This window comes from Drosophila virilis, chromosome 4 (genome assembly GCF_030788295.1).
Source record: "Drosophila virilis strain 15010-1051.87 chromosome 4, Dvir_AGI_RSII-ME, whole genome shotgun sequence".
NCBI classification, from domain to species: domain Eukaryota; kingdom Metazoa; phylum Arthropoda; class Insecta; order Diptera; family Drosophilidae; genus Drosophila; species Drosophila virilis.
The window spans coordinates 19,030,375-19,053,275 of record NC_091546.1 but is presented as its reverse complement, the minus strand read 5'-3'; the positions used below and the strand labels follow the sequence as shown (position 1 = coordinate 19,053,275).

Here is a 22,901-nt window from a genome sequence, read left to right as displayed (position 1 = left end):
TATTCTTTAGCACAATAAAAATCAACTTCCTGTCGAAAATTTGTTGCCCACTCATGCCCACAAATTTGACGAGTCTTTTGACAAATTATCGCTATCAATTTTTTAAGGGCTCATAAATTTTCAACATCTTGGCCAAAAGTTTGACACATTTTCTTGTTCAGTACAGGAAGTGTGCACCTGAGTCAATCGAATTGTGTACAGGATTTGGCCGGTTTTTTTTTTTTTTGGCTAATTGATTAAAGTCAGCCATCAAATGCTGACAAAAGGCTAGATGATTGGCATTTTAGAGGGAGGATTACGAGTTGTGGGCATGCTATAAAAGGAAGTCGAATGAATTCTATAGAATGTGTCCAACAATGCTCATAACAAGGAGCATGAACCAATAAATAGCTAAAGAATGGAAATATACTAAAGAAAATGCACAATGATTGGTTACGTGAATAGTTGAAGAATCCAGAGGGAAAGAAATTAAACCTAACTAAGGAAAACTAGGGATACAATGAAATTAATTCGAACTGAGAAAAATGAATGAACATAAGGCGAAAGAAGAAGATCCAAAAAAGATATTTTCCTCAAAAAAGTTCTTTCTTACAAAATTCAATAAAAGTGAGAGGAAATCTAGGCTTGAAAATAAACCAAATGGAGAACAAATTTAGGTTAGAATAGTGAAAGGTAATGCTAGTTCTTTTGAACGCAATCAATTGTCCATTCTTTCATGTAATTTCCCAATGGAACTAGTTCTATGACACAAGAATAATACTTGAGCTAGTTCCTACATCATATACTATCATTTCCACTAGTTATTTTCCACTCTGAACTAGTTGGCTTTGCATAAAGCTCATGCGATTACACTAAAAGTGAACTAGTTCTAAGAACAACATTGCCTAAGCTATGATAATGCAAAGGCAACTGTGTCATTTCTACCTCGTTCAACTTAAAACCTTAAACCGCAACTTGCACATTGCACTTCTGTATACTTTCCGGTAAAATAAAATAATGTTGCGCAAGCTCTTAAACTGCAGCTCAACCTGTCAACGGCCTGAGGCCATATTCATAGGCGTTTCATGGCAGAGCGGCAACAGCCCACGCTTATCGTGTGCATGCATCAATCTTGAGCCCAAACAATATGCTGACAACAAGAGCCCCTCTACCTGGAAAGATAAAAGACAAAAGGCACAAAGCAGCAGTAGTCGAGGAAAATGAATAGACAAACTCTTTTATTTGTTCACACCTACGAGAACCTCAGCTGTTTATTTTCTTGTTGTGCCCTAATTGTGGGCGTTGGGCTCGAACAAAAGATTGACTTAAGAACAGATCTCGTTAGCGCTGACCCCTGAACCCATCGAAAGTGCCGCTGCTCCAACATCCGCTCCAAAATATAAAAAAAAAGCGACAACTGCAACCCAAACCGGAAACCCATAAACGAAAAAGTCTCGAATGATACGTTGAACCAGCTGGCAAATTAAAATCTTTGGCTCAACTCTGCTCCACATTCGGCACTCGGCATTGACTTTGATTTCGTGGTGGATACACCAAATGCATTTCAGTCTACCCATTTCCCATTACCATTTCCATTTCTATGCACATTTCCACATGTTCCACACACGCACATTTCCTCCCGTCCGTCTACCTGCCTATGTGCTACCTCGGAGATCTCGGCATGTGAAGCGGCAGCAGCTGCCTTCCAGTTCGACTCGTATTTCTCATAGCGAAATTCCCACACTATCGCTATCTAGCTACAGCTATGGGCAAGGACTGCAAGTCAGCTGCGCTCTGCATCAAGTGCATCATCCACACATAGCTGGGAACTGAGAACCGAGAACTGGTAGCATATGTGCGTGGCCGGATTGTTTTGATGACTCGAGTGTGTGTAGCGTTTGTTGTTGTTGTCTTTTTGTTTTTGGCACATTTTCCCATATGGTTTTTCATATTTTTCTGCGCTGTGGCAGCTGTCGCGTGGCCATCACAGGCATGGGAATCTAGAAACAGATGCACTTTCAATTTGTCTGTGGGTGGGAATTAATGGAAGATTGCGAGACTAATAGCTTTTACAGTCGCATCAGCTACATGCACTTTCACTACAAATAATATACTAGAAAAATACCAAAAATACTAAGTCAAAATAGCTAAAGAAAAATATTTAATATGCATATGCGCAAGTACATGTGTTCATTTGTAAAACAATATTAAAAAAATACCAAAAATAACAACATATAAAATACTAACATAAAATTGGCTCATAAAGTTACTAGATTCAAAGACGGATTATTTGATGCTTTTTATGCTGCTTGTGAGAGAAAATACCAACAATATGCCAAGGAAAATATCAAAAATATACCAATTAAAATACCAAAAATACTGCATACATACAACTTAAAATCATAGTAGATTTCTAAGGTTTTGAATTAGAAATATTTTAAAAATTTCCATTCTACCTATACCTTAAATATACCACACAGAGCATATACCCTGTAATAACTTATAAGCTGTTGTGCTCTTGTTTGGAAATCTTTGCCAAATTCGGCTGGTCTTTTTTGCTGCTACACATTCAGTACAGCATTCTTTTAATGGAACCAACATTTAGCTGTTAACTCATCTAACAATTAGTCAACTTTTTTCTTATTCTCACTCTTATTCTTTCTTTCTCTCTCTTTCTCTTTGCAGGTAAGCGTCAAATGAGAATCTCATCCGCAAGTCGTCAGCGACTTTTAGTGCTCGACTAACTATTTATAAGGTAATTTGAGCCTCGCCGCTTGGCAACAGGCAGCGCGAGTTCTGTGCGGAATTCTTGAAATGACAAGACAAATAAAAATTAATAGCTGGTGGCTGGCGAGACGTGAACTTGGACTTGCGCTGTCCCTTTTCCTGCATGCCTGCCTACCCCACCGCGTCCCCCTCGTGTACACCAGTATGCTGTAGTCCCCTCTGTTGCGCCACGCCCCGTGTTCGTGTGTCCCTTTGGCGGCTTTTGTTTACCTTTGAGCTGAGGTTTGTCTTTGTGTGCCCTTTGTTGATTTTGTGCGCACGCCGCCGTCGCTACTAAATATAGGGCCTTACACATACCAGCACTGAGCGAAAAAAGGCGGAACTTTGAACTACCTAAAAAAGCAAAATAAATTGTACTTTAAAGCAACGCGATGAATTTCTAAAGAATTTTTTACCCAAAAACAATGTTTGAGAATCTTTTTGCTTGCCCCGCTTTTCGCTCAGTGTACAAATGTATTTTAAAATATGTTTTGCTTAATGCGTACAACGCCCGAAACTGTTGTCCTTCCTTTTTAATAGTCTTAAATTCCCGAGCAAATAATTTGACAGCAAAATGCAAAACTGAAAATGGCGGATTACCTAATGAGAGTGCTGCGAGCTCTTAAAGCGTTTCCACTTCTGTCCGCTTTAATCAGCATTTATCTAAACATGTTTTTGGGGAATATCATTTTATATTCGTTGGTTATCTTGTTTTTTTTTTTTTGGGCATCTAATTGAATTTCCCCCTTGGCCATTAATGCTTACATTTCCTGTTGCTCAACACACACCCCGTAAAACTAATGTAGCATGTTCTCTTTTATTTTCCCGATCCCAAATGTAATTGAACCCCCTCCCACTACTTTCCGCCCTACGCGACGCCCACGTATAATTTGAAGGTGTGGCCAGCTCTAACGAGGCGCCCGAGCGCTGCCGCATGTCAAAGCTGGAAAACTTAACTGAACAACCTACTTTAAGACACATGCGACACAAAGCGACAACCCAAAACTGAAACTCAATTTGAATACCCTTTAGGTGAGAGTGAAAAGGGGGGTATATGGGGTTTGTTGAAGCTGCTCGTGATTGGCCTTTTCATGGGTAATAGTTAAGCTAGCAATTGCTGGTTCTTGCCCTAACTGAACAATAAACTATCTTTCGATCTCAGTTCCAGTTACAGGGTATTCACAGTCGTGCATTGCCTGCTAATTGCACATTTTGGTTTGCGAATGTGATAATGAAAAAAGTTTTACGTGTGTGCGTGTGCGTGGGAGGTGCGGCCCTTGAACCTAGTAGTTAGGGCGTGCTATTTGGGGCGTGGCGCTTTAATATAATGCGAGTGATTTGCCAGATTGCCGCGGGACGGGGGCAGGCATTACGTGAGGCCTGCCTGGCGCACAGTTATTTGAGCTAACCCCCCCCTAAGGCCCCATCCATCCCAATTCCAGCTGACGGCTGTAAAAAGTGGAGAGCTCTGAAGTGGAAGCCGAGAGATACTTGAACGAAGAACCGTTATTAACTGACGCTGATTGTGACGTAAGCTGTGCCTGGCATGCCAAATAGAAGATTTCCCCCCCCCCCCCCCCCCCCCCCCCCCCCCCCCCCCCCCCCCCCCTGACTATGTTCTCCTCGCACATAACTCCAATGCGACAAGCATTTCCTTCACTTCAGCTGGCAATTTAAATGCTTAAACATTTGCAACACGCCTCGTAGCGTTATTTTTATTTTTCCACTGCCACCACAGCCTCTGCTTCTTCTTTGTGTGCTACCGGATGCCAAATGCATTTCGAACCAGTTTTGTCACAAAGCTACTACCCCCCCTCTCAGCTTCTGTCCCTCCTTCTCTCTCTCTCTCTCGCTGGGCATAAATCATATCGAAAGAATTTATGCAGGCAGGCAAATTCCAGAGCTTGCAGCATGAGGCAAACATGTTTTAAGTCGCCGGCACTTGCAACAAGTTGCCAACGGAAGTGACTAGAAAACTGTCTATGCATCTGATAAGTTAAAATATATATATAAATACATATGTGTTTATATATACATATATGCAGAGGCATGCGCTTCTCTCTCTTACTCTAGCTGCGTCTGGCGCGACGTTTTTAATATGGTTCTGTGCATAGGAAGTGATTTCCTTCAATTTGACTTCCTGTTTTGTGTGTGCGTGCGTCTCTTCAAGTGTGTGCCATGCCAAAGGATGCACTTAATTTCGATGTCTCGCTGCCACGGGGCATGCTGCATACTCAGCTCGGCTTTAATTGCTGTTTGTCACGCCTGGCTACTGTTTTGTATCTTTCAGATACTTTTCTCTCTCTCTCTCTCAATTGCAGTTGACTTCCGCTGTCGCTCATAAAAATCATGTGCAATTATTAGCAAAGCTTCGAATCGAAGACATAAATTTAGCTGTTGCCACGCCCCGCTCCAACTAGCTGCTGCCTGCCACGTAAACATGTGTTGCCGAACTTGACTTTGAATTTATGAGCGCCGCCAAAAACTTTGCGCCCAAAGGTATGCACTGGCAAATTGAAGTGAAACGGGTGGGTGGGAGGTCAGCATCAGTCGTGGGCGTGTGTGTGCCTAACGGTATTCGTTTCAATTTCGCACCTACACAAAATTTACGGCACTTTTAAAATATGCAATTTATGAATCCTGTCCGTATGCTACCTCCGCCTGCAGGCGTGCCGCGTGTGGGCGTGGCAGTGTTAACCCTGCCTCCAGCAGCCACGATGGAAAATTGTGTTGAAGCAGCGCGTTGCGCTTTTAGCATTATTGCTCTTATGCAACTTAAGATAAAGTGGCCCTTATTATATGCAATATAATACAAGAGATGGCAAATTGTTGATAATGCTACATATAACAATTGCGAATGCCTGTATAAAATGATTGATTATGTTTATATATATATATAGGCATATATATTCATGATAATACATACATATTGAATGTGCAAGTACCATCAACTGTACTAAAAGCTTTAAGGAATGATTAGTTGCAAACTATTCTTTATTCAAATACATTTGGCCTAATAAATTGTTCATTCATTTGTGTACCTAATGTGTTCATTAATACTCATTCTGGCCTTGTTCGCCCACATTTTGTAGTTTACATCAGAACTTTCTTTGTTTGTGAAAAGGAAATATTTAATTAAAAAAAAAAAATCCAAATCGTCGAACTGACGTTTGACGTAATCACAATATTTATTAAGTTTTTAATCAATCGAGGCGATACATAAATTTGTATTATATTATTTTTATCAAAACATATTTATGCTATACTCGCATGCATTCTATTTAATATTCAATTTCCGAAAATTTTGCGCTTAAAAACCAATTAAAAATGTACTTTATCAAGTTCTGTGGAAACCTTTGTAAAATAAATACGCATTAAATGCCGCAAAATATGCAAATGATTAGGTGACAAAATGCAAAAGCGCACGCACACGCACACCCTCACACACACACACACGCACACGTACATACACATAAATTACAAGCGAAGCCATTTTGTTGACCGCAAAATTTGTAACTGACATTTGCCTAAGGGAGCTGCAGCCCCTCTCTCTTTGGGGGCGTGGCGCCAATGCCTAAAAGCATGCTCTAAATAATTGCAATTCATTTGTGCTGCCGTCAGGTGACACATGCCAGCCGCTGCCCCACTTCCGCTCTCTCTTTTTATCTCGCTTGAATTTGCTCTCTCTCTCTCCCACTCTCTCTCTCCATCTCTCTCTCTCTCACTCTCGCTCGCTCCACTTAATATGGTCATGTTATTAACGCCACAAAAACGCAAAATGTAACTGCAACTGCACTTTAGTGCAGCGGTCTGGCAACCTTGATTGACAACACGCTGCTTGCTGGCTCTGCCACCCGGCAATCCCCCTCGAACCACACCTAGCTGCCCATTTCGTGTTGGTTTTGTTTTTGATATCTGCCACACGAGGCGCCACTTATGCAATTTTGACACCTACAACAACAACAACAAGAAGAACAAGAAGAACGATGACAACGACATCAGATGACATGCTGGCCTCACCTGCAGTTGCTTGCCACATTATGCTGCTGCCTCATGTGGCGCGCCAGTTTTATCATGCACTTTATGTCCACACAATTTCAAGCGGCACACGCTGCGTATGCGTGCTGAGTATTTGCTGTTCGAAGAGATTTGTTTTGGACACACGCGACTTTGAAATACCCCAAAACATTTTATTTATAGATATAACCTGGTGCCTTTCATCAATTGTATTTTTGATCAAAAATATTTATAAACAAATTATTCTCTGCGCTGAGTAGCTTTTGTGTAATAGTAGCTTTTGTTGCACTCACAGGCATTTGGCATACGGGTGATATACGTGTGTATATGCTCGTCGGGCACACCTCATCTGAGCACAGGTATAAAAGTAATTTTCATTGCTGTTGCAGGCTACGAGAAAACATAAAAAAATGTGTGGGTGAAAATTGTGGCGGGTTAATCTGGGCTCTTGTTTTGCATAATGACTCGGAAAGTTATGCAAAGTTTGAACTGCTGCTGATCAGGTAGAAAATTGCCAGTTTTTTTTTTTTTAGTATTTTAGATATTTACATGGATAATACTTAGCTGAGTTTTTCTCTAGCAAGAACATTGGAATTTTAAGCAGCAAAATTTGTTCTCTCGTTTTTTTTTTTTTTTTGAGTACTTTTCAGTGCTTTAGCTGCAACACGTTTGGCTTATTCTCGCGTTGCCTTTTCTTGGTTTCTTTTCTAGTGCAGCTTGCGCTTTTTTACGCCACTCTTAACTTGCTTAACGCTTGCCTTACCAGCTGTGGGCTTACCTTGTTCGCTGCACTCTATTTGCATACCCTGTAAGTAGCGAAGTTGTAAGCGAGGCTAGCCTCACGGGTGGGGTAAGCATATGGCAAGGGGGCTGGGTGGTTTTTAAGCAGCAGCACGAAGCGAGTTATAATTTTTATTATTCCTATTGTTCGCTTATAAACTTAATGTATTTATAGTGTTGTCTTGTTATTCAAATTTATTTTAAATGAAATCCAATATGGTTTTCTATATCTAGGGTACTTGCAGGTCGACTACTTTAGGGATGTCCGCATATTTTTTAGCTGTTCTTAGCCATGCTGTTGAATTAACATCCTACATTATACGAGCACTTTCTGGGCCACACGTTCGCGGTTTGGTTTTTGTCTATGACAACAGCTATTTTTAATGAGCAACTCTGCGGCCCCGCTTTAAGGGCGGCTGCTCTTCTATTCGTACTGCATTTAAAACAATGCCCGGTGCAATGCGTTCGCAATGGACTCTTCGCTTTGCATGGCACAAAAGCGCGTGCCTGCTAAATAAGCACAACACTTTTTCATACCAATTAAAAAGCAGTTAATCTGCGGGGCCGCGACATCCGAAACCCTTGGAACACGTTTCGGTCCGGACCGGGCATATACTTATCTTTTTCCCAGGCAACTTTAACCGTAATGGAATTCGTTTTGCATCTCGACAAGGTTCGCATTCAAAGTAAATTGAAAACAAAGTGTGAAATAAGTCCAGCTGGCAGTGCTTGACTGGGCGATACCCTGTAAAGTACCAAAATGCAACCATTTACTTGTGCAATTATTTAACTAATTTATGTATATAAACGAATTTAAGCTGCATTAGCTGCGGGCCTAATTGTTCCTGAGTACAAATGAGCTACAAATATGTATCTAGATCGATTAGCCAATTAGTTTGGACTATAAATATATAATTTAATAGCTGATACTAGACTAATTCATGGCAAGTTCAGGTACATTAAGGCCCATTTCAACAATTTTTTATTCCTTTTTTTTTGTGCAGGGTATAAGAAATGCTTAGAAAATAATACATTTAACATGTTAGCTGCGCTCGGCTACGATTCCAACAAAAGTATTTTTATTTTTTAGGTCGGGTTTCTTTTTTTTTTTTTTTTTTGCTTGTTGTTGAGGCTTTGCGGCTTTTGCGCCTTTCGCTATGCAACACTTTTTAATTGCGTACCAAATTGGCCGATGCGGCAGCGGCAGCAGAAGCAGCAAAGCGTCGCCTAAGCGGCTTACAAAAAAGCCCAATGCAATCAAATAGACTGCATGCAAAAAAAAAAAAGAAAGAAAGAACAAACAAAAAATACTGACGGAAAAAAAGCCAGAAATAAATAAATAAATAGCACGCTTAAGCATTATACGAGCAAATGTTAGTTAGTCACTTTTTAATTCTCTACATTTTTATTTCTTCGTTCTGTGCTCTCTTTGGCCGTTTTGTATGCAAATGCATTTAACATTTTAATACGCTTACAGGGTATTTAGGTTGAGCTGCTAAATTCGTGACGCATAACCTGTCTATATCTATTCGAATGGCCAGCTACAATATACCCTAGAAATTGAAAGTCAAAAACTAATTTGACTATTTAATAAAAATACAAAATTTTGTTGATTTTCACAAATATTTGTTTTCAAAAGGGTTTTTCATATATAAATATATGGCAAGGGTATTTGATATTCGACTGTTGAAGCTTAAACATTTCACTGGCTCTCTCACATTTTGCCCGAATGCATAAAAACTAAGCGTGTTTCTGATTTTATATGTACGGCTTAGCAGGCTAACTTAGGGTAATTATTTTGCATGTAATGCGTAGTCCACATAGAAAACTTTACTGCGAATATAGTTCCATTAATAATTCACGTACAACCAGTTACTTTGCTTAATTGCCTTAATTCCTGGAATTTTAAAATTGTCAAATAGCTGAAAAAAAAAAGAAAACAAATATTATGTTCAAATGCACTTGCATGCATTTAACAAGCTGTTGCCACATCCGTTTACAATGTGCATTGCAGCTAATGAAATATTTAAAGAGTGCGCCGACAAGTCAGTTAAATTCAGATAAAGCACAAATTAAATAGAGTACATATGCCTCCCACATATGGGAATTAATCGCGCAATTGCAATACAATTACAATACCCGCAGGAAATCCGCCTGCAAAGGCTACAAATACAATTTTGTATGCATCACATACTTTAAAGTCATAAGTTCTTTAATAAAGTATTTAAATAAATAAACAGCAGCAAAATTCTTGTAAATTTGCCTTTAAATAACACTTTCCATTGAATTGTTTTATTGTTTATGTATTTCATGGGAATATTGTTGAAATTCGATTTTGTTTAGATCGTGAGCAATTATTTATTTACGCAACATTTTGGCTTTTAATTGAATTAACTAAACTCGCAATTGGCCTTTGAAGTGCACTTGAATTCTTCTCCAAGTTAATCGCTAATTACGTACAAAAATATTTATATATAAGTATATAATTCGATAATTAAATTGGCAATTTACTTAACTGTTTGTTTCAACTTTAATGATTTTTACGAGCTGCATTTATATAATATTTTTCTTTTTTATTTCTCGTTTTATTGCGCTTGCTTTAATGAATCTGCATTATTCTGGCCAACTTTTGCCCCAATATGCGTCCAAGCATAACAAAAGCTTCGTTTTTTTTTTTTTGCTTTATTTTTTTTTTTTTTTTTCATTTATTCTTTGCTTTTTCGTTAATTTTTCAGTTTCTTTGCATTCTTAGTTGAGTGATTTCTGATGTTTCGCTTTACGCTTAATTTATGCAAGTCTCTTTGTTTTTGCTTTTGTTTTTAAATACATAGAGATTCGGGTTTTCAGCTATTCTTCGCATAGGAAAATGCTTGTGGCAAGGTTTTTCGCCAAACTTATTCGTATAATGCAAGCAAAATCCGCAAAAGTTAAACGGGTCATGAATTTGCTCATTTGGGTTGGATTAATGAAAAGAGAAAAGAGAATCCTCACAGTGCTGCGCTCTTACAATGTTTAACTAAAGTGGGGTATACTCTGTAAAGTTAAGTAATAATATAAACAGAAATGTTTATAGCACTATGAATTTGAGTTTTCGTCGAGTTGTATAGAATGCAGGCATTTGAATTTTTGAATTTAATTATCCGATTCGACTTTAATCTATGCCCTGCGTAATATCTGTTGAGCAACATCTTTTTGTAGTAGAAATATTTAAGTGTATTTTGGGCAACCCTTGCTGAATTTTTATGCTACCCACACGATTTCTGTTGTTTCTCATTTGCTTTTGGGCTTTCGCATTTGTTCCAAAAATATTCGAAAAATGTGTTTGGTGGCCAACAATTCGCGGAAAATGGAAACCTTGCCTGAAAGAATAGAGACGATGTCTATGTCAAAGAGGCAGCCTTTTGTTAAGCTCGACTCGTCATATACGCTCTCCGGTTGCAGCACAGTCGCTGATTAATAAAGGACAACAGAATCTTATCAGGCTCAACCCATTGAGGCATATGCGAAAAAAGGAAGACAAAGTCTTAAAGTGTGCGCAACAATGTGCGTTGAAATGTGGAAATGTTTTAGATTTAAGTAACAACTGGCGAGGCAGGTTGCTGTCTTGCAACAACAGCAAGTAGAATTTGCAATCCTTTTTTCCCTTTTTTTTTTTTCACTTGTGTCTGTTTTCTCCATGATGAAGGTCCTCTTTTTTCTGCTCTGCTGACCATGAAAATATTTAGCTTCGGCTTTACGGCTAGGCTCCTGCCGCTGCCTTCAGTTTGGGTATTGCGGATTCGGCTGCGGCTTCTGTTTCTGTTACTGTTGCGTTTTCTGGTTATTCAATCAATAAGGCGTTGACATTGCCCTGCGAGAGAGTGTTTGCAAATGATAAAGGATGCCCTCGATGGCGGCGCTTTGACAAGCCCACAAGCCGACGAGTCACCAAGTTGCCGCCACGCCAAGTACGAAAATCAGTTTCAGTTTGATTTACTTTTCTTCTTCTGCTATTTTGGCTTCTTTCATTTTTTTGTTTTTTTGTAGCCAAGTAGCAACAGCAACAGGAGTCGGTTCAAGGACATGCGCCAGTCGTAAATGTCACAGCTGGCGCCCTTATCACACCATTCGCTGATAAATCGCAGCGGGGCGTGTGCGTGTGTGTGTGTGTGTGCCGCTCGAGCCAAGCCGGGGCCAAAACTTCAAATTAAAACATTCCTGAGCAACGGAACAAGCTCTCGAAATTCGACGTTCGACTTTCGTCTCGATGTGTTTCGGGGCGGGACTCTAGAGTTCGACAAAGACACAAAATCTGCAAGTTTGTCTTTGTTTGCGGGTCGTCTTTACTAAGCGACTTGGCCGGGCAATTGCACAGCTCTGTTGCTCCATACGACAGTTTTTTTTGATACCCTGTAGAAAATAGTTAATGCGGGGTATACAAATTTGTCGGTTTGCATGTGCTCAATCAACAATAACTGCTAGAGTTAAATCATTTTATTTTCCCTGTGATCTGTGCCCAAAACCAACAAGAGCTAGTTATATTAAGTTTGGTACGTGTTTCTCTTATACCCTAGAAATTACACGGAACGTTATATCTCAGCCCTGTTCAGTAGTTACAGGAACGCATTGGTCTTAATATTCACTCTAACATAAGTGCAGAAGTTAAAAAGCTAGTTGTATTAAATTAAGTATGTGTGTCTCTTATACCCTAGAAATAAAATTAATTCCAAATTGCACAGTATCTGTGCGCAGTGAATACCTCATATAACCCAGAAATTGAATGTATTTTAATTGCGTGATAAATCCCAGCGCTGTTCAGTAGTTGCAAGACAATGACTTATGTTGTCGTCTTGTATTTCAAAAATGCAGGGTATCTGTGCCCAAATGCATCTCAGGAACTACAAGAGGTACGGGTACATCTTATGCCTTAGAAATGAAGTAAAGTTTAGTTAACCGGAAGACACAAATACGTAAGTGTATCTGTCTCTAGAAAAAATACAGGGTATCTACCAATTCTATCCGCTGCTTTTTGTAGTGCTGTTGCCTGTGGTAACAAGTGTCTTTCTCTCATGCAATACTCGCTATTTCTTTCCTTTTTCTGTCTGTATGCCTCTCGTAATTTATGCGTCTTTTGCAACACTTGTCCGGCGCTGTGTTGGTTAAAACTGCCCAATTTGAGCTCATGTAAGAGAACAAGTGCTCTCGGCTAGCGTGTTATTGTTATCGTTATCGTTTTCGTTCGCTTAATTGGCAAAGTTGGGCTTTATCAGCGCTAGACTTGGCCATAAAATTATTCACAATGAAAGTTCAATGCGAGTTTTCAGTCAACGTTCAGGCTGATTATCTACTATATTTGCAACCGTTCGTTCGGTCTTCTTCTTCTATGCTGACTTATCTCAAGCTCTCGCTCTCCCTTTTCTAGCTCTTAGCTGTTTTATGGGCCAACACGTGCATGCATTCAAATTTTATGCGATTTTTCTAATTCAATTTCATTTTAACGATATTTTTTCTGCATTGCTCTTGGCCTTTTTCATATACCCTGTTGTCAATTGAGCATCTGGCATCTCTCATAGTTTTCATATTACAAAATTTATATATACTCTTTGAAAGTCAACAAAAATAAATTAAAAGTTCGTCAATTAACAACTTAGTTGGGCCAAATTAAACTTAAAATTATAAATTTAATATTTAAAAATAAGTTTAAAATTGTTAAAAGATTTCTAGATTCCTAATATCGATATTGTTATCAATATGTTGACATCTCTAGCTGCTAATGCCTACAGAGTATCTGACAGTCGGTGTGCACGTTTTCACGAGCTGCTCTGCTCGTTTATTTATTACAATTTTCTTCCGTTTTTTTTTTTTTTTGTGCACAACTTTTGGACTTGTGTGAAAAGTTAATTTGTTTGATTTGCATTTCAATTTGCAGCTCCCCTCTACTTCCCCTGGCTAGCGTCTCGCCTCTCCCTTACTGGCTGCATTTTCAATTTATAATCCTGCGCTTTTTGCGCTCGCTTTCTGGCAATGCTTGTTAAACTGTAACTCTAACCTTGCCCAACTGTTAATCGCTAATGAAGTTGCCACATCCGGCCCATTGAGGCGAATTGGGCAGAAATGTGGGCTCCAGCCCTGCCTACCTTGCCTCTTTTAAAGAGGAGCATCGCCGACAGGGTTGAAAATCGCTGCTGCTTGACAAATGCTGCGGCAGTGAAGCATGCAACAAGACAAGGGGTTGGGGGCACACACAAGACCAGACGGACGGACAGACGGACGAGCTGAAGAGCCCTCAGCTGTGTGCTTGTGTGTGAGTGTGTGTGTGTGTGCGGGCGCCTGAATTGGTGATGTATTGAAATTATGAAAAGGGCACGGCTGGGCACGTCATGGAACGCGACGCGCTGACAATGAGCCATGAAAGCGAACTGCCGAGTGCCAAGTGGGTGGAGAGTGGGGAAGATGGTGTGTGTGTGTGTGCGGGGGAGGGGATTGTGGGCAGATATAGAGCCGAGGGCTTGGCCTAGAGCAGCGCACCTACATCAGGGCTGACAAGCTGATTGAATGCAAGTGCGCTCCAGACCGGGCCCCAGAGCGAGGCGTGCCGCATTGTAAATTCTCGTGCTGAGCGGAAGTTGCCAACGGGCCAACAACATCCGGTCAGCCCCAGCCCGCACTCCGCAAACTCTCTCCCCACCCGCTCGCTCTCTCTCTCTCTCTCTTTCTCTGTGTGTGTGCGCATCTGCTAATTGCTGCAATGGCAAAAATATATGTGCATATTCACAAAACATATTCAGTTTTCCGAGAGCTCAATTATCTGCATTAATCAGGAGCGCGGCGCTGGGCTCAGCCTTAATTAAAGTGGCTACAACTATTAAATATGAAGAAGAGTAAAATGCGCGACTTTCACACGATTAATTAGAATATGCCGGCTAGCAGGGTCCACACAGCCTCCCCTGCTGCTGCAAGTGGAGCAGCAAGTGAACCGCAACGAACGCAGCGCGAGATCTAAGCGGGAGGCACTCAAGCAATGCAACGCGATACGACATGGGATGCATGGTGACTGGGCAGCAACTGCTTCCCCGCCCTGCGTGCTGCCCCTCGCCTGCACTGACCCCGCAATTAGCGGCAAATGTTGCAAATTCGCGAGGGTCAGCGCGGCAAGCTCGGGGAGTCTCCCCGAGTCGCATCGCTGGGCTTCAAGTGCCTCACAGGGCGAGACTGACTGAGTTATATATACATTTGTATATATATATATGGGACGATGTCTGGGCTAGCATATGGCACACGCACACACACACACACACACTTGTTGTGAGTGGGCTGCCAAAAGGCTTACAGCTCAGCCGATTTGCATAGTTCTCGAGCAAATTTGCATTACACTCAAAGCAAAAACTTAATTCTATTGCGGATTAATTCTTTTATTTTTATTGCATTGCTTACGCTTTAAGTTCATTTAACTACTAGTTTCGCTTCTGAACTAGTTCAAATGAACGAATATCATGGAGTAGTTCCTGAAGAAATCTTTGATTTGCATTCTGTAAATATAGTTAATATGTCTTTTCCCTCCTCCTCAATTAGTTCATAGTATTGTTTTTTTTTTTCAGAATAATTCTTCACTCAATGTAATTTGAATACCAACTGATCTTCCTTTTGTTTATACTTTTACAGATGCTGAAGCACGTTCAAATCTCGCCGTTGCGCAATCGCTCGGATTCGGTTTCGCTGCGCTCCTCGAGCAACGCCTCCTCCTGCGCCAGCTCCATGTGCGGCAGTCCGGAACCGCCCACCGATATGCAGCGAACGCCATCGCGCGCCTCCAGCTACTCGAGCCTGAACGAGCAGCCGCCGCAGGTAAGTGCAATCGAATTGATCAGCCTGCTCCTGGCCGAGACTAATGCAGCACTCGCTTCTTCCTCCGCACAGACCACCATCAAGGTATACACGAACTGCCTGAAGATCGACATTGAGTACAAGACGCTGGGCATACAGTGGGACACCACCAGCAAGGAGGTGATTGCCCAGCTGCTGCGACGGTAAGTGTGAACGGAGAACTAGTTCCCTAAATTGCGGCCATTTAATGCTTTGTCCTGCTCCTTGCAGCCTGAAGATGCGTCATCGCGATCCTCGCCTCTTCTATCTCTCCATGGAGGTGGCCGTGCGACGGGCGGGCGTGAAGACCATACTGGTGCTGGACGAGGACACGCGCCCAGCCATACTGCAGGCCTGCCATCCCAAGGGCGAGTCGCGCTTCTGCCTACAGCTGAAGCCGGGCGGCCTGATAAGGGTGCACACCTCGGCGCTGCAGCCGAGCTCACAGTACAAATCGCTGGTCATCAGCGAGGAGACCAATTGCGATGAGCTGCTACAGCTGCTGCTCGGCTGCTACAGCTCGCTGGAGCCCGTGGAGAACTTTGCCCTGTACGAGGTGTGCCCGGGCCAGGAATGCCAGCGCAAGCTACATCCGGACGATCTGCCGCTGCGCGCCCAATCGGAGCGACTGAGGCGCGGCGAGAGCTGTCACTTTCTGGTGCGGCGCACGCCCAACTATGCGCGCCGTCGCCAGCTGTTGGCCAATCTGAACGAGGCCATCAGCCAGAGCTACGAGAGCGCTGCGACGGGCGTGCCTGCTGCTGCGGTCGAGGATGCAGATGCAATTAGCCTACTTGAGCTTTCGCTAGACTCGGAGCCGGCCGAGGATCTGCGCAGCTGCAGCAGCAGCAGCGAGGATGCCGAGGACGATGAGTGCGCAAGTAGTTCCGGCTCATCGGACAACTCCACCGAGTGCACGCTGCGTCGCGACTTCTTTCAGCGCCACACGCCTGCTGCCACGCCCTCCGCTGTTGGGGCCATCGCTCAAAGCAATGGCAACGCATCGCCGCCCGCTCGTGCCTACAGCCCCGTGTACAACATACGCGAAATACGCACCGCGACGCACTCGTTCTCCTCGCTGGGCAAGGATAAGAAGCTGCTGGACATACACATGAATGCACGCTATGCGCCGGCTGGCATCTACAGCCGCCTGCTGCCAGTCGCCGAGGTGGACCACCTGGATGTCAATGGCAATGCAGCAGCCACAACATCAACAACAACCACAACAACAACTCCAGCTGCAGCAGCGAAACTTGCAGCGGAAGCGGTTAACAACAATCCGGCCAAAGGTCTGGGCCACTTTGTCTACTTGTAGCGCTGGCTCCAGCCAAGCCGTGCGCGTTGTACATAGGAGAAGAAAGGAAAGGAAGAGAGCAGGAGAGGAAATCCCCCAAAAAACGAGTACCGTTTGGACCAAAGATGCATTTGTAGTTTAAGTCCTAGGCATGTATATATATATGTATAGAGTTAAGCACCCGAGGAAGATTCGCTTTTAGTATGTCCAGCAGAGGAAGGCAACTAAAACAAATTCAATCCAAGGATACAAAAGGAGTCTATATAGCTTAAGGCTTTAGTCGCGTAGCTAAAGCTAAACTAAGTCTAAGATCTTGGCACCTAACAAAGCCTAACACATAAGATAAATGTAGAAACCAAAAGATATTCTAATAATGCACTCACAAATATAAACAAAGAAAACCTGAAATTATTGTGAAATTGATTGTGATTGCAAGCAATACGCGACTAGCTAATACCCTGTGCCCAAGCCCCATAGAATTAAGAAATATGTTATATGTTAAGTAGTCAATCCGCCACAACTCTTGTACCACGATATTTAGTTATGTACAGCGTATTTAATAGCACATTATGTGCAGTTTTAATTGCACTTAATGCACGCAACATACGCATAAAGGAAAGCTAAAGTCAATCAGCCATATAAATAGGCAGCAATTAATGCGGCGGCTGACCGCGCAATTTGTATTTAAAAATCGCCCTGACAGGCAGCTTAAGTTAAATGATGTACGCGACGCGGCGTATACACAATTTGCAACGAACGGTTACCTTACGAAAGAGCTTACGTGCGGCAGCCTGATGAAGGACGAAATGAAAGTAGGGAGCAAAGCGTAAATATTCAAGCAGCAGGCAAAGCAGGCTTTCACTAAAATTGCACAAATTATCAGGACTTTCGTTGAGGTCCATTCTTGAGTGACCTTTTTGCGAGTCGAAATCCTTTCGGTCGCCCAGCTTAGCCAACTAATTTGTAAAGAAAGGTCGCTAGACTGAATTAAAAACAAACAAATTGCCAATAAAATCCAATTTGTTGCAGCCTAAAACAATAGCTCAGCGAAGTATACGAAAGGGTTCCCCTAAATAAAAGCCTTAGGTTAGGTTCACTTTTGCTTGTACAACATTTAGTTTAAGTCCTGAAAATGTGAAATTCATATCGCAGTTTTATGGTTCCTAGTTGACTCATATATCCCTGGTTATTCCATATCACGGATATAGTCCTGGTGAATCTAAATAACAATTTGTTCAGCCTCCACCAGCAGAAATGCCTCCCCCTCGTTGGTTCCTAGTTGACCGCCATATCCTTGGTTATGCCATGCCATAGATATAGTCCTAACGAACCTACAGGACGCTACAGGATGCTCCAGAAACATGTGTTTTTTCTTTCAGGAGCCTTTTTGTTACAGATCGATGCAAGCGGTCCTTAGGGTCAACAAATTGAATGATATGCAAGGATTTGGTTGATCTATGGCTATTTTTAAAAGGACGAAAGTCCTTCAGCAGCAGAAAACAGCCCATATTTTTTAATAATCCTTGCATATCCTATATCATACAAGGCGTATTGCCCAGGACTATCAACTGACCAAAGGACATCCCGAGAGTCCTTGTAGTTTCCGAAATATGCCTAATTTTCCAAAAAGGACATTTTATTTATGACCATAACTCGGCCATATCCTTAAGGATATCGAAAGGATATACCTTTTTGAACTCGTAAGGATCAGGACTATCGACTGGCATTCAAGGATTTCCAGGATTCGACAAAAAAATTTTCCTAAATTTCTGTAAGGGGGTTAGTCAGAAAATCGAAAATTTCAGGACTAACTTCGCCATTTGAAGGACTATCGGGATGTCCTTTGGTCAGAAGATAGTCCTCATCCTACCATTGAAGAATATACAACCCGAAGGACGAATGTCCTTCAAACAGCTGAGAAAAAAGGACTTTTTTGTAAACATAAAATAGCCTCTAACTCGGCTATATCCTTGAATATCCTGATGAGTCATGTGTCAAAAAAATTGTATTGGTCAGGTCTACCAACTGGCCAAAGGACATCAAAATCGTCCTTGTAGTTCCGGAGATATTAGGGATTTTGTGTGTAATGGTCATTTCCTTGCAATCCGGGGCTGAAAAAATTACCAAGTGCAGGATTCTTAGATGACCCCCTAATGTTTTGATGCAGGTCGATGCGCTTGGTCCTTACGAGCCTAACGCACCATGTCCTTTGAAAATCCGTAAGGATATGGCCGAGTTATAAGCATTAAAAAATCAAGTTTATATATGGCCGGCGAAAAAATCTATTGCATACCCGAAAGGGGCGTCTGGCCCTTTTTCATTAGCTGCAGCCGTTAACAGCCGACGGTTAAACTTTCAAATTTGCCCCTTAGGTTATGCAATAAATTTTTTCAATCAACGATTTTCGTCTTCTTGCTGGTCTATTCTGTTTGCCTGGTATTTTAGTAATATTTCGGTATAAATCTCGCCACCCAGCCGTCAACAACGGCCCCCTTTTTGGGTTTGCAATAAAATTGTTCGTATGCGTGTATTTCTGGCCACCTTCTAATCAATTCTGGTGGCCTGCTATTTTGAGCGGAATTTATAAAAATCTTGAAAGCCAGTGATGCCCTCCAGTAGCCCCTTTGGGTATGCAATGTTTTTTTCGTCAGGCCACGTATAAACTTTAACTTTAAATGCTTATAACTCGGCCATATCCTTGCGGATTTTCAAAGGACATGGTGCGTTAGGCTCGTAAGGACCAAGCGCATCGACCTGCATCAAAACATTAGGGGGTCATCTAAGAATCCTGCACTTGGTAATTTTTTCAGCCCCGGATTGCAAGGAAATGGCCATTACACACTAAAACCCTCATATCTCCGGAACTACAAGTACGATTTTGATGTCCTTTGGCCAGTTGGTAGACCTGACCAATACAATTTTTTTGACACATGACTCATCAGGATATTCAAGGATATAGCCGAGTTAGAGGCTATTTTATGTTTACAAAAAAGTCCTTTTTTCTCAGCTGTTTGAAGGACATTCGTCCTTCGGGTTGTATATTCTTCAATGGTAGGATGAGGACTATCTTCTGACCAAAGGACATCCCGATAGTCCTTCAAATGGCGAAGTTAGTCCTGAAATTTTCGATTTTCTGACTAACCCCCTTACAGAAAATGAGGAAAATTTTTTGGTGGAATCCTGGAAATCCTTGAATGCCAGTCGATAGTCCTGATTCTCACGAGTTCAAAAAGGTATATCCTTTCGATATCCTTAAGGATATGGCCGAGTTATGGCCATAAATAAAATGTCCTTTTTGGAAAATTAGGCATATTTCGGAAACTACAAGGACTATCGAGATGTCCTTTGGAGGGATTATAGTCCTAGTCCATACAAAACGTTTGGCACAGGATTCGTCAGGATATGCAAGGATATTACCAAGTTATGATACTTTATCTGTATACACAATTGTATGTTTTTCTCAGCTCATAAAAGGACTTTCGTCCTTTTTGTTGTATATTCTAAATTGGACGGAAAATTACTTCCTGTTTGCCAAACGGCATCAGGATGGTACTTAAAACGGCAAAGCTATTGAAGATATAATAATGGCATCATTTTTAGAAAAATAACCATAGCTCAGTCATATCCTTGCAGATTTTCGAAAAGCTTGGTGCGTTAGGATCGTAACAACTAGTTTCATAAAACTGCATCAACAGATGAGGGGGTCATCTAAGAATCCAGGACTTGTAAATTTTCAGCCGTGGGGCGTAAAGTAGCTTTTTATGTGGCAGCGCAAAAGTATGCAGTAGTATTTTCGACAGCTTAATTATTATTGCTCACAAAAGTATGTACAATTAAAAATATGTTTAACAGAATTGCGCCATCTGTTGTTTTTTTTTTGAAGCTAAGGTTAATAATTAAGGCGAACAAAAGTATGCCTGCTTTTTTAATTCTATACGATTTTTAAACCTATTAACAGAAAATGTTAATTTCACCGAGTCAAATTGGGTTATATATGATTACAGCTCTGTTACTAATCGTTTGTTTTTTGTATACAAAATAAATTATTGCAGCCTTTCAATGCTTATTTGTGTAAACTTTAGTATACTTATATTATTATTCGGCATCTCATCTATGTATATTTCGCGTAACGTCCTTGAGTGCAGACCACATTCCACGTCGCATTCGATATGAGCTCTGTTACTCTTCGAGATAAAGAGCATATGTTGCATTATCTAAATAATGATGTAAAAAACCTTGCAATAAATAAATAAATCGAAACATGCTTAAAATGTGAACGACTGCAAGTCGTTAAAAAAAAAAAAAAAAACAAAGCTAGAAAGAGCAATTCTTTTCGGCGTGCCGAACTTTAAAAACTCTTACTAGCATATGTCTTACGTTAATACAGAAATGTACGGTGAGTTGTAAAGTAATTGATGCGTTTGGTAATAATATCTTGAAAATCATAAAATTTTACTATACAGAGAGCAGGCTACTCGAGCGATTCTTCCTTCTTCCTATAGAGCCAATGTGTTTCGAGCTTGAAATTCACAATGTTTGGATGTGCAACTGTTGTGAACATTCTAAGGGCCCGGATTGGGCAGGTTGATAATTATTATTATTATTTTTATTATAAAAGAATCCTTTTTAAAATTATTATAAAACGCACTGGCTACTAAGACCTGCAGCAAAGACGAAACTTGACCATAGAAAAGACTGCGATTCGAACTCCGACGCTTAGTTTTTTTTTAAGCTTTGCTCTTAGCTGAAAAGGATTTCCTTTGTGATAGAAATTAATAATTTCAAAGTTTTATACAGCCTCCACATTTACACACACCCACACACACACACACACACACACTCATGCCTACACTCATGTGCGCTACGTAACCGGTATTTAAACTAAGCTAAGCTCGTTTTGTAACTCGCCCAGCTAATTGCCATAATCTGTTAGGTAATTTTTTTTTTTTTTTTTTTTTAGTTGAATTTGTTAAACTTGCTCCAATTGAAACGGTTTTGCAAGCTCTGTTTTTATACAACTAATCGGCTTAGTGTCCCAACTACTGGGGCGCAGACACGCCGAGTGAGCGGCCACAGTTATGCATGGCTGGGGCATTGTTGCAATTGACTTCTTTGACTGGTGCGATTTTCTACTTGAATGGGTTTTAATCCTTTGACGGAGGTAACTCACACAAAATAGAATTAATAATTAGCTGCTGGTGGAAACTGCGCTGGCCAACGCTTCATAATAACATATTCAAATAGCTCAGATGCTGGCGTTTTAATTGGAAGCCCGTTTTGCGTCATCATACATACAATTGGCAAGAGTTGTGGCGCATGTGCTTGCCACGGCATTAACTGCCCGCTGGCTATATATAAATTAAAATATAATACGTAGGACAAAGTAACTCTGGCGTAGGTGGACACATTACCCAAGCACTGGTCCGGGCAGCAAACGAGCAACATTTTACAGCCCTGCTTTATAATTGTTGAATAAACCAGAGGGCAAGAGAAGGAGGGCGAGAGAGAGAGATAGAGAGAGATGCGCAAGGAAGCGGACTAGTTTGACGAGCGAGACAGACACTTTGGGCCAGAACTTCAATCTGGATTTTGTGCAACTACAACCAGCGTGTGTGCAGCATTCGCCTGCTACACTTGCTGTTTGCCAGTCTTGATGCTCAGCAGCCTTTCGTTATTGCCATTCAGCTCGCACTTGACTTGCAACGGGAGGAAAACTCTTTACTCTTTTAATACCCTCGGCCTGCAGAAGTGGTTGAAGAAGGTATTTCAATTACTTCAAAAATAAATGATTGCTCTTTAAATTGTATTCTATATGGATTTAAATAGTAAATAAATTCAAATATTTGTCAAATATCAATTTAATTTTTTGTCATATACAAGAGTTAAATTAACCGCGAAATTTGTTTAAGCAATAGAAATCAAGAAACTGCATCATAGTTGAGGGGAAAGATATAGACTTGAGAATAATCATAAGCTTTGCAGTAACTGTCTTCCTTAACATATAGATAAATTTGAAAAGGGTATTTCCTAGTCTAGCTGTCTCATTTCTTATTGTTCTTTTGCCTGTGACTATCTGTTGTACACGCACACAAAGACGCACACGCATCAAGGATTTCCACACTCACATACACGCACACATTCTCTCACACTCGCACGCACATGACAAACATTTTTCATCAGTTTCCGTAAGCTTTTCGGCTCGGGCTCTTTCGACAATTTGTCG

The 22,901-nt window shown here is 41.2% G+C and overlaps 1 protein-coding gene across 2 annotated transcripts in view; it reads left to right on the top strand.

The window, feature by feature from the left end:
* The window catches only part of rau (RA domain-containing protein rau), a 66,739-nt gene extending 49,653 nt beyond the window's left edge, over window positions 1-17,086 (top strand). For both annotated transcript variants that reach the window (XM_002051441.4, XM_015172712.2), the window contains exons 2-4: window positions 15,184-15,366; window positions 15,439-15,548; window positions 15,616-17,086. In XM_002051441.4, the coding sequence (XP_002051477.2) occupies window positions 15,184-15,366; window positions 15,439-15,548; window positions 15,616-16,699 (1,377 nt within the window). In that variant the 3' untranslated portion in view covers window positions 16,700-17,086. The remainder of the gene's footprint in view (window positions 1-15,183; window positions 15,367-15,438; window positions 15,549-15,615) is intronic.
* Window positions 17,087-22,901: the final 5,815 nt, after the last annotated feature.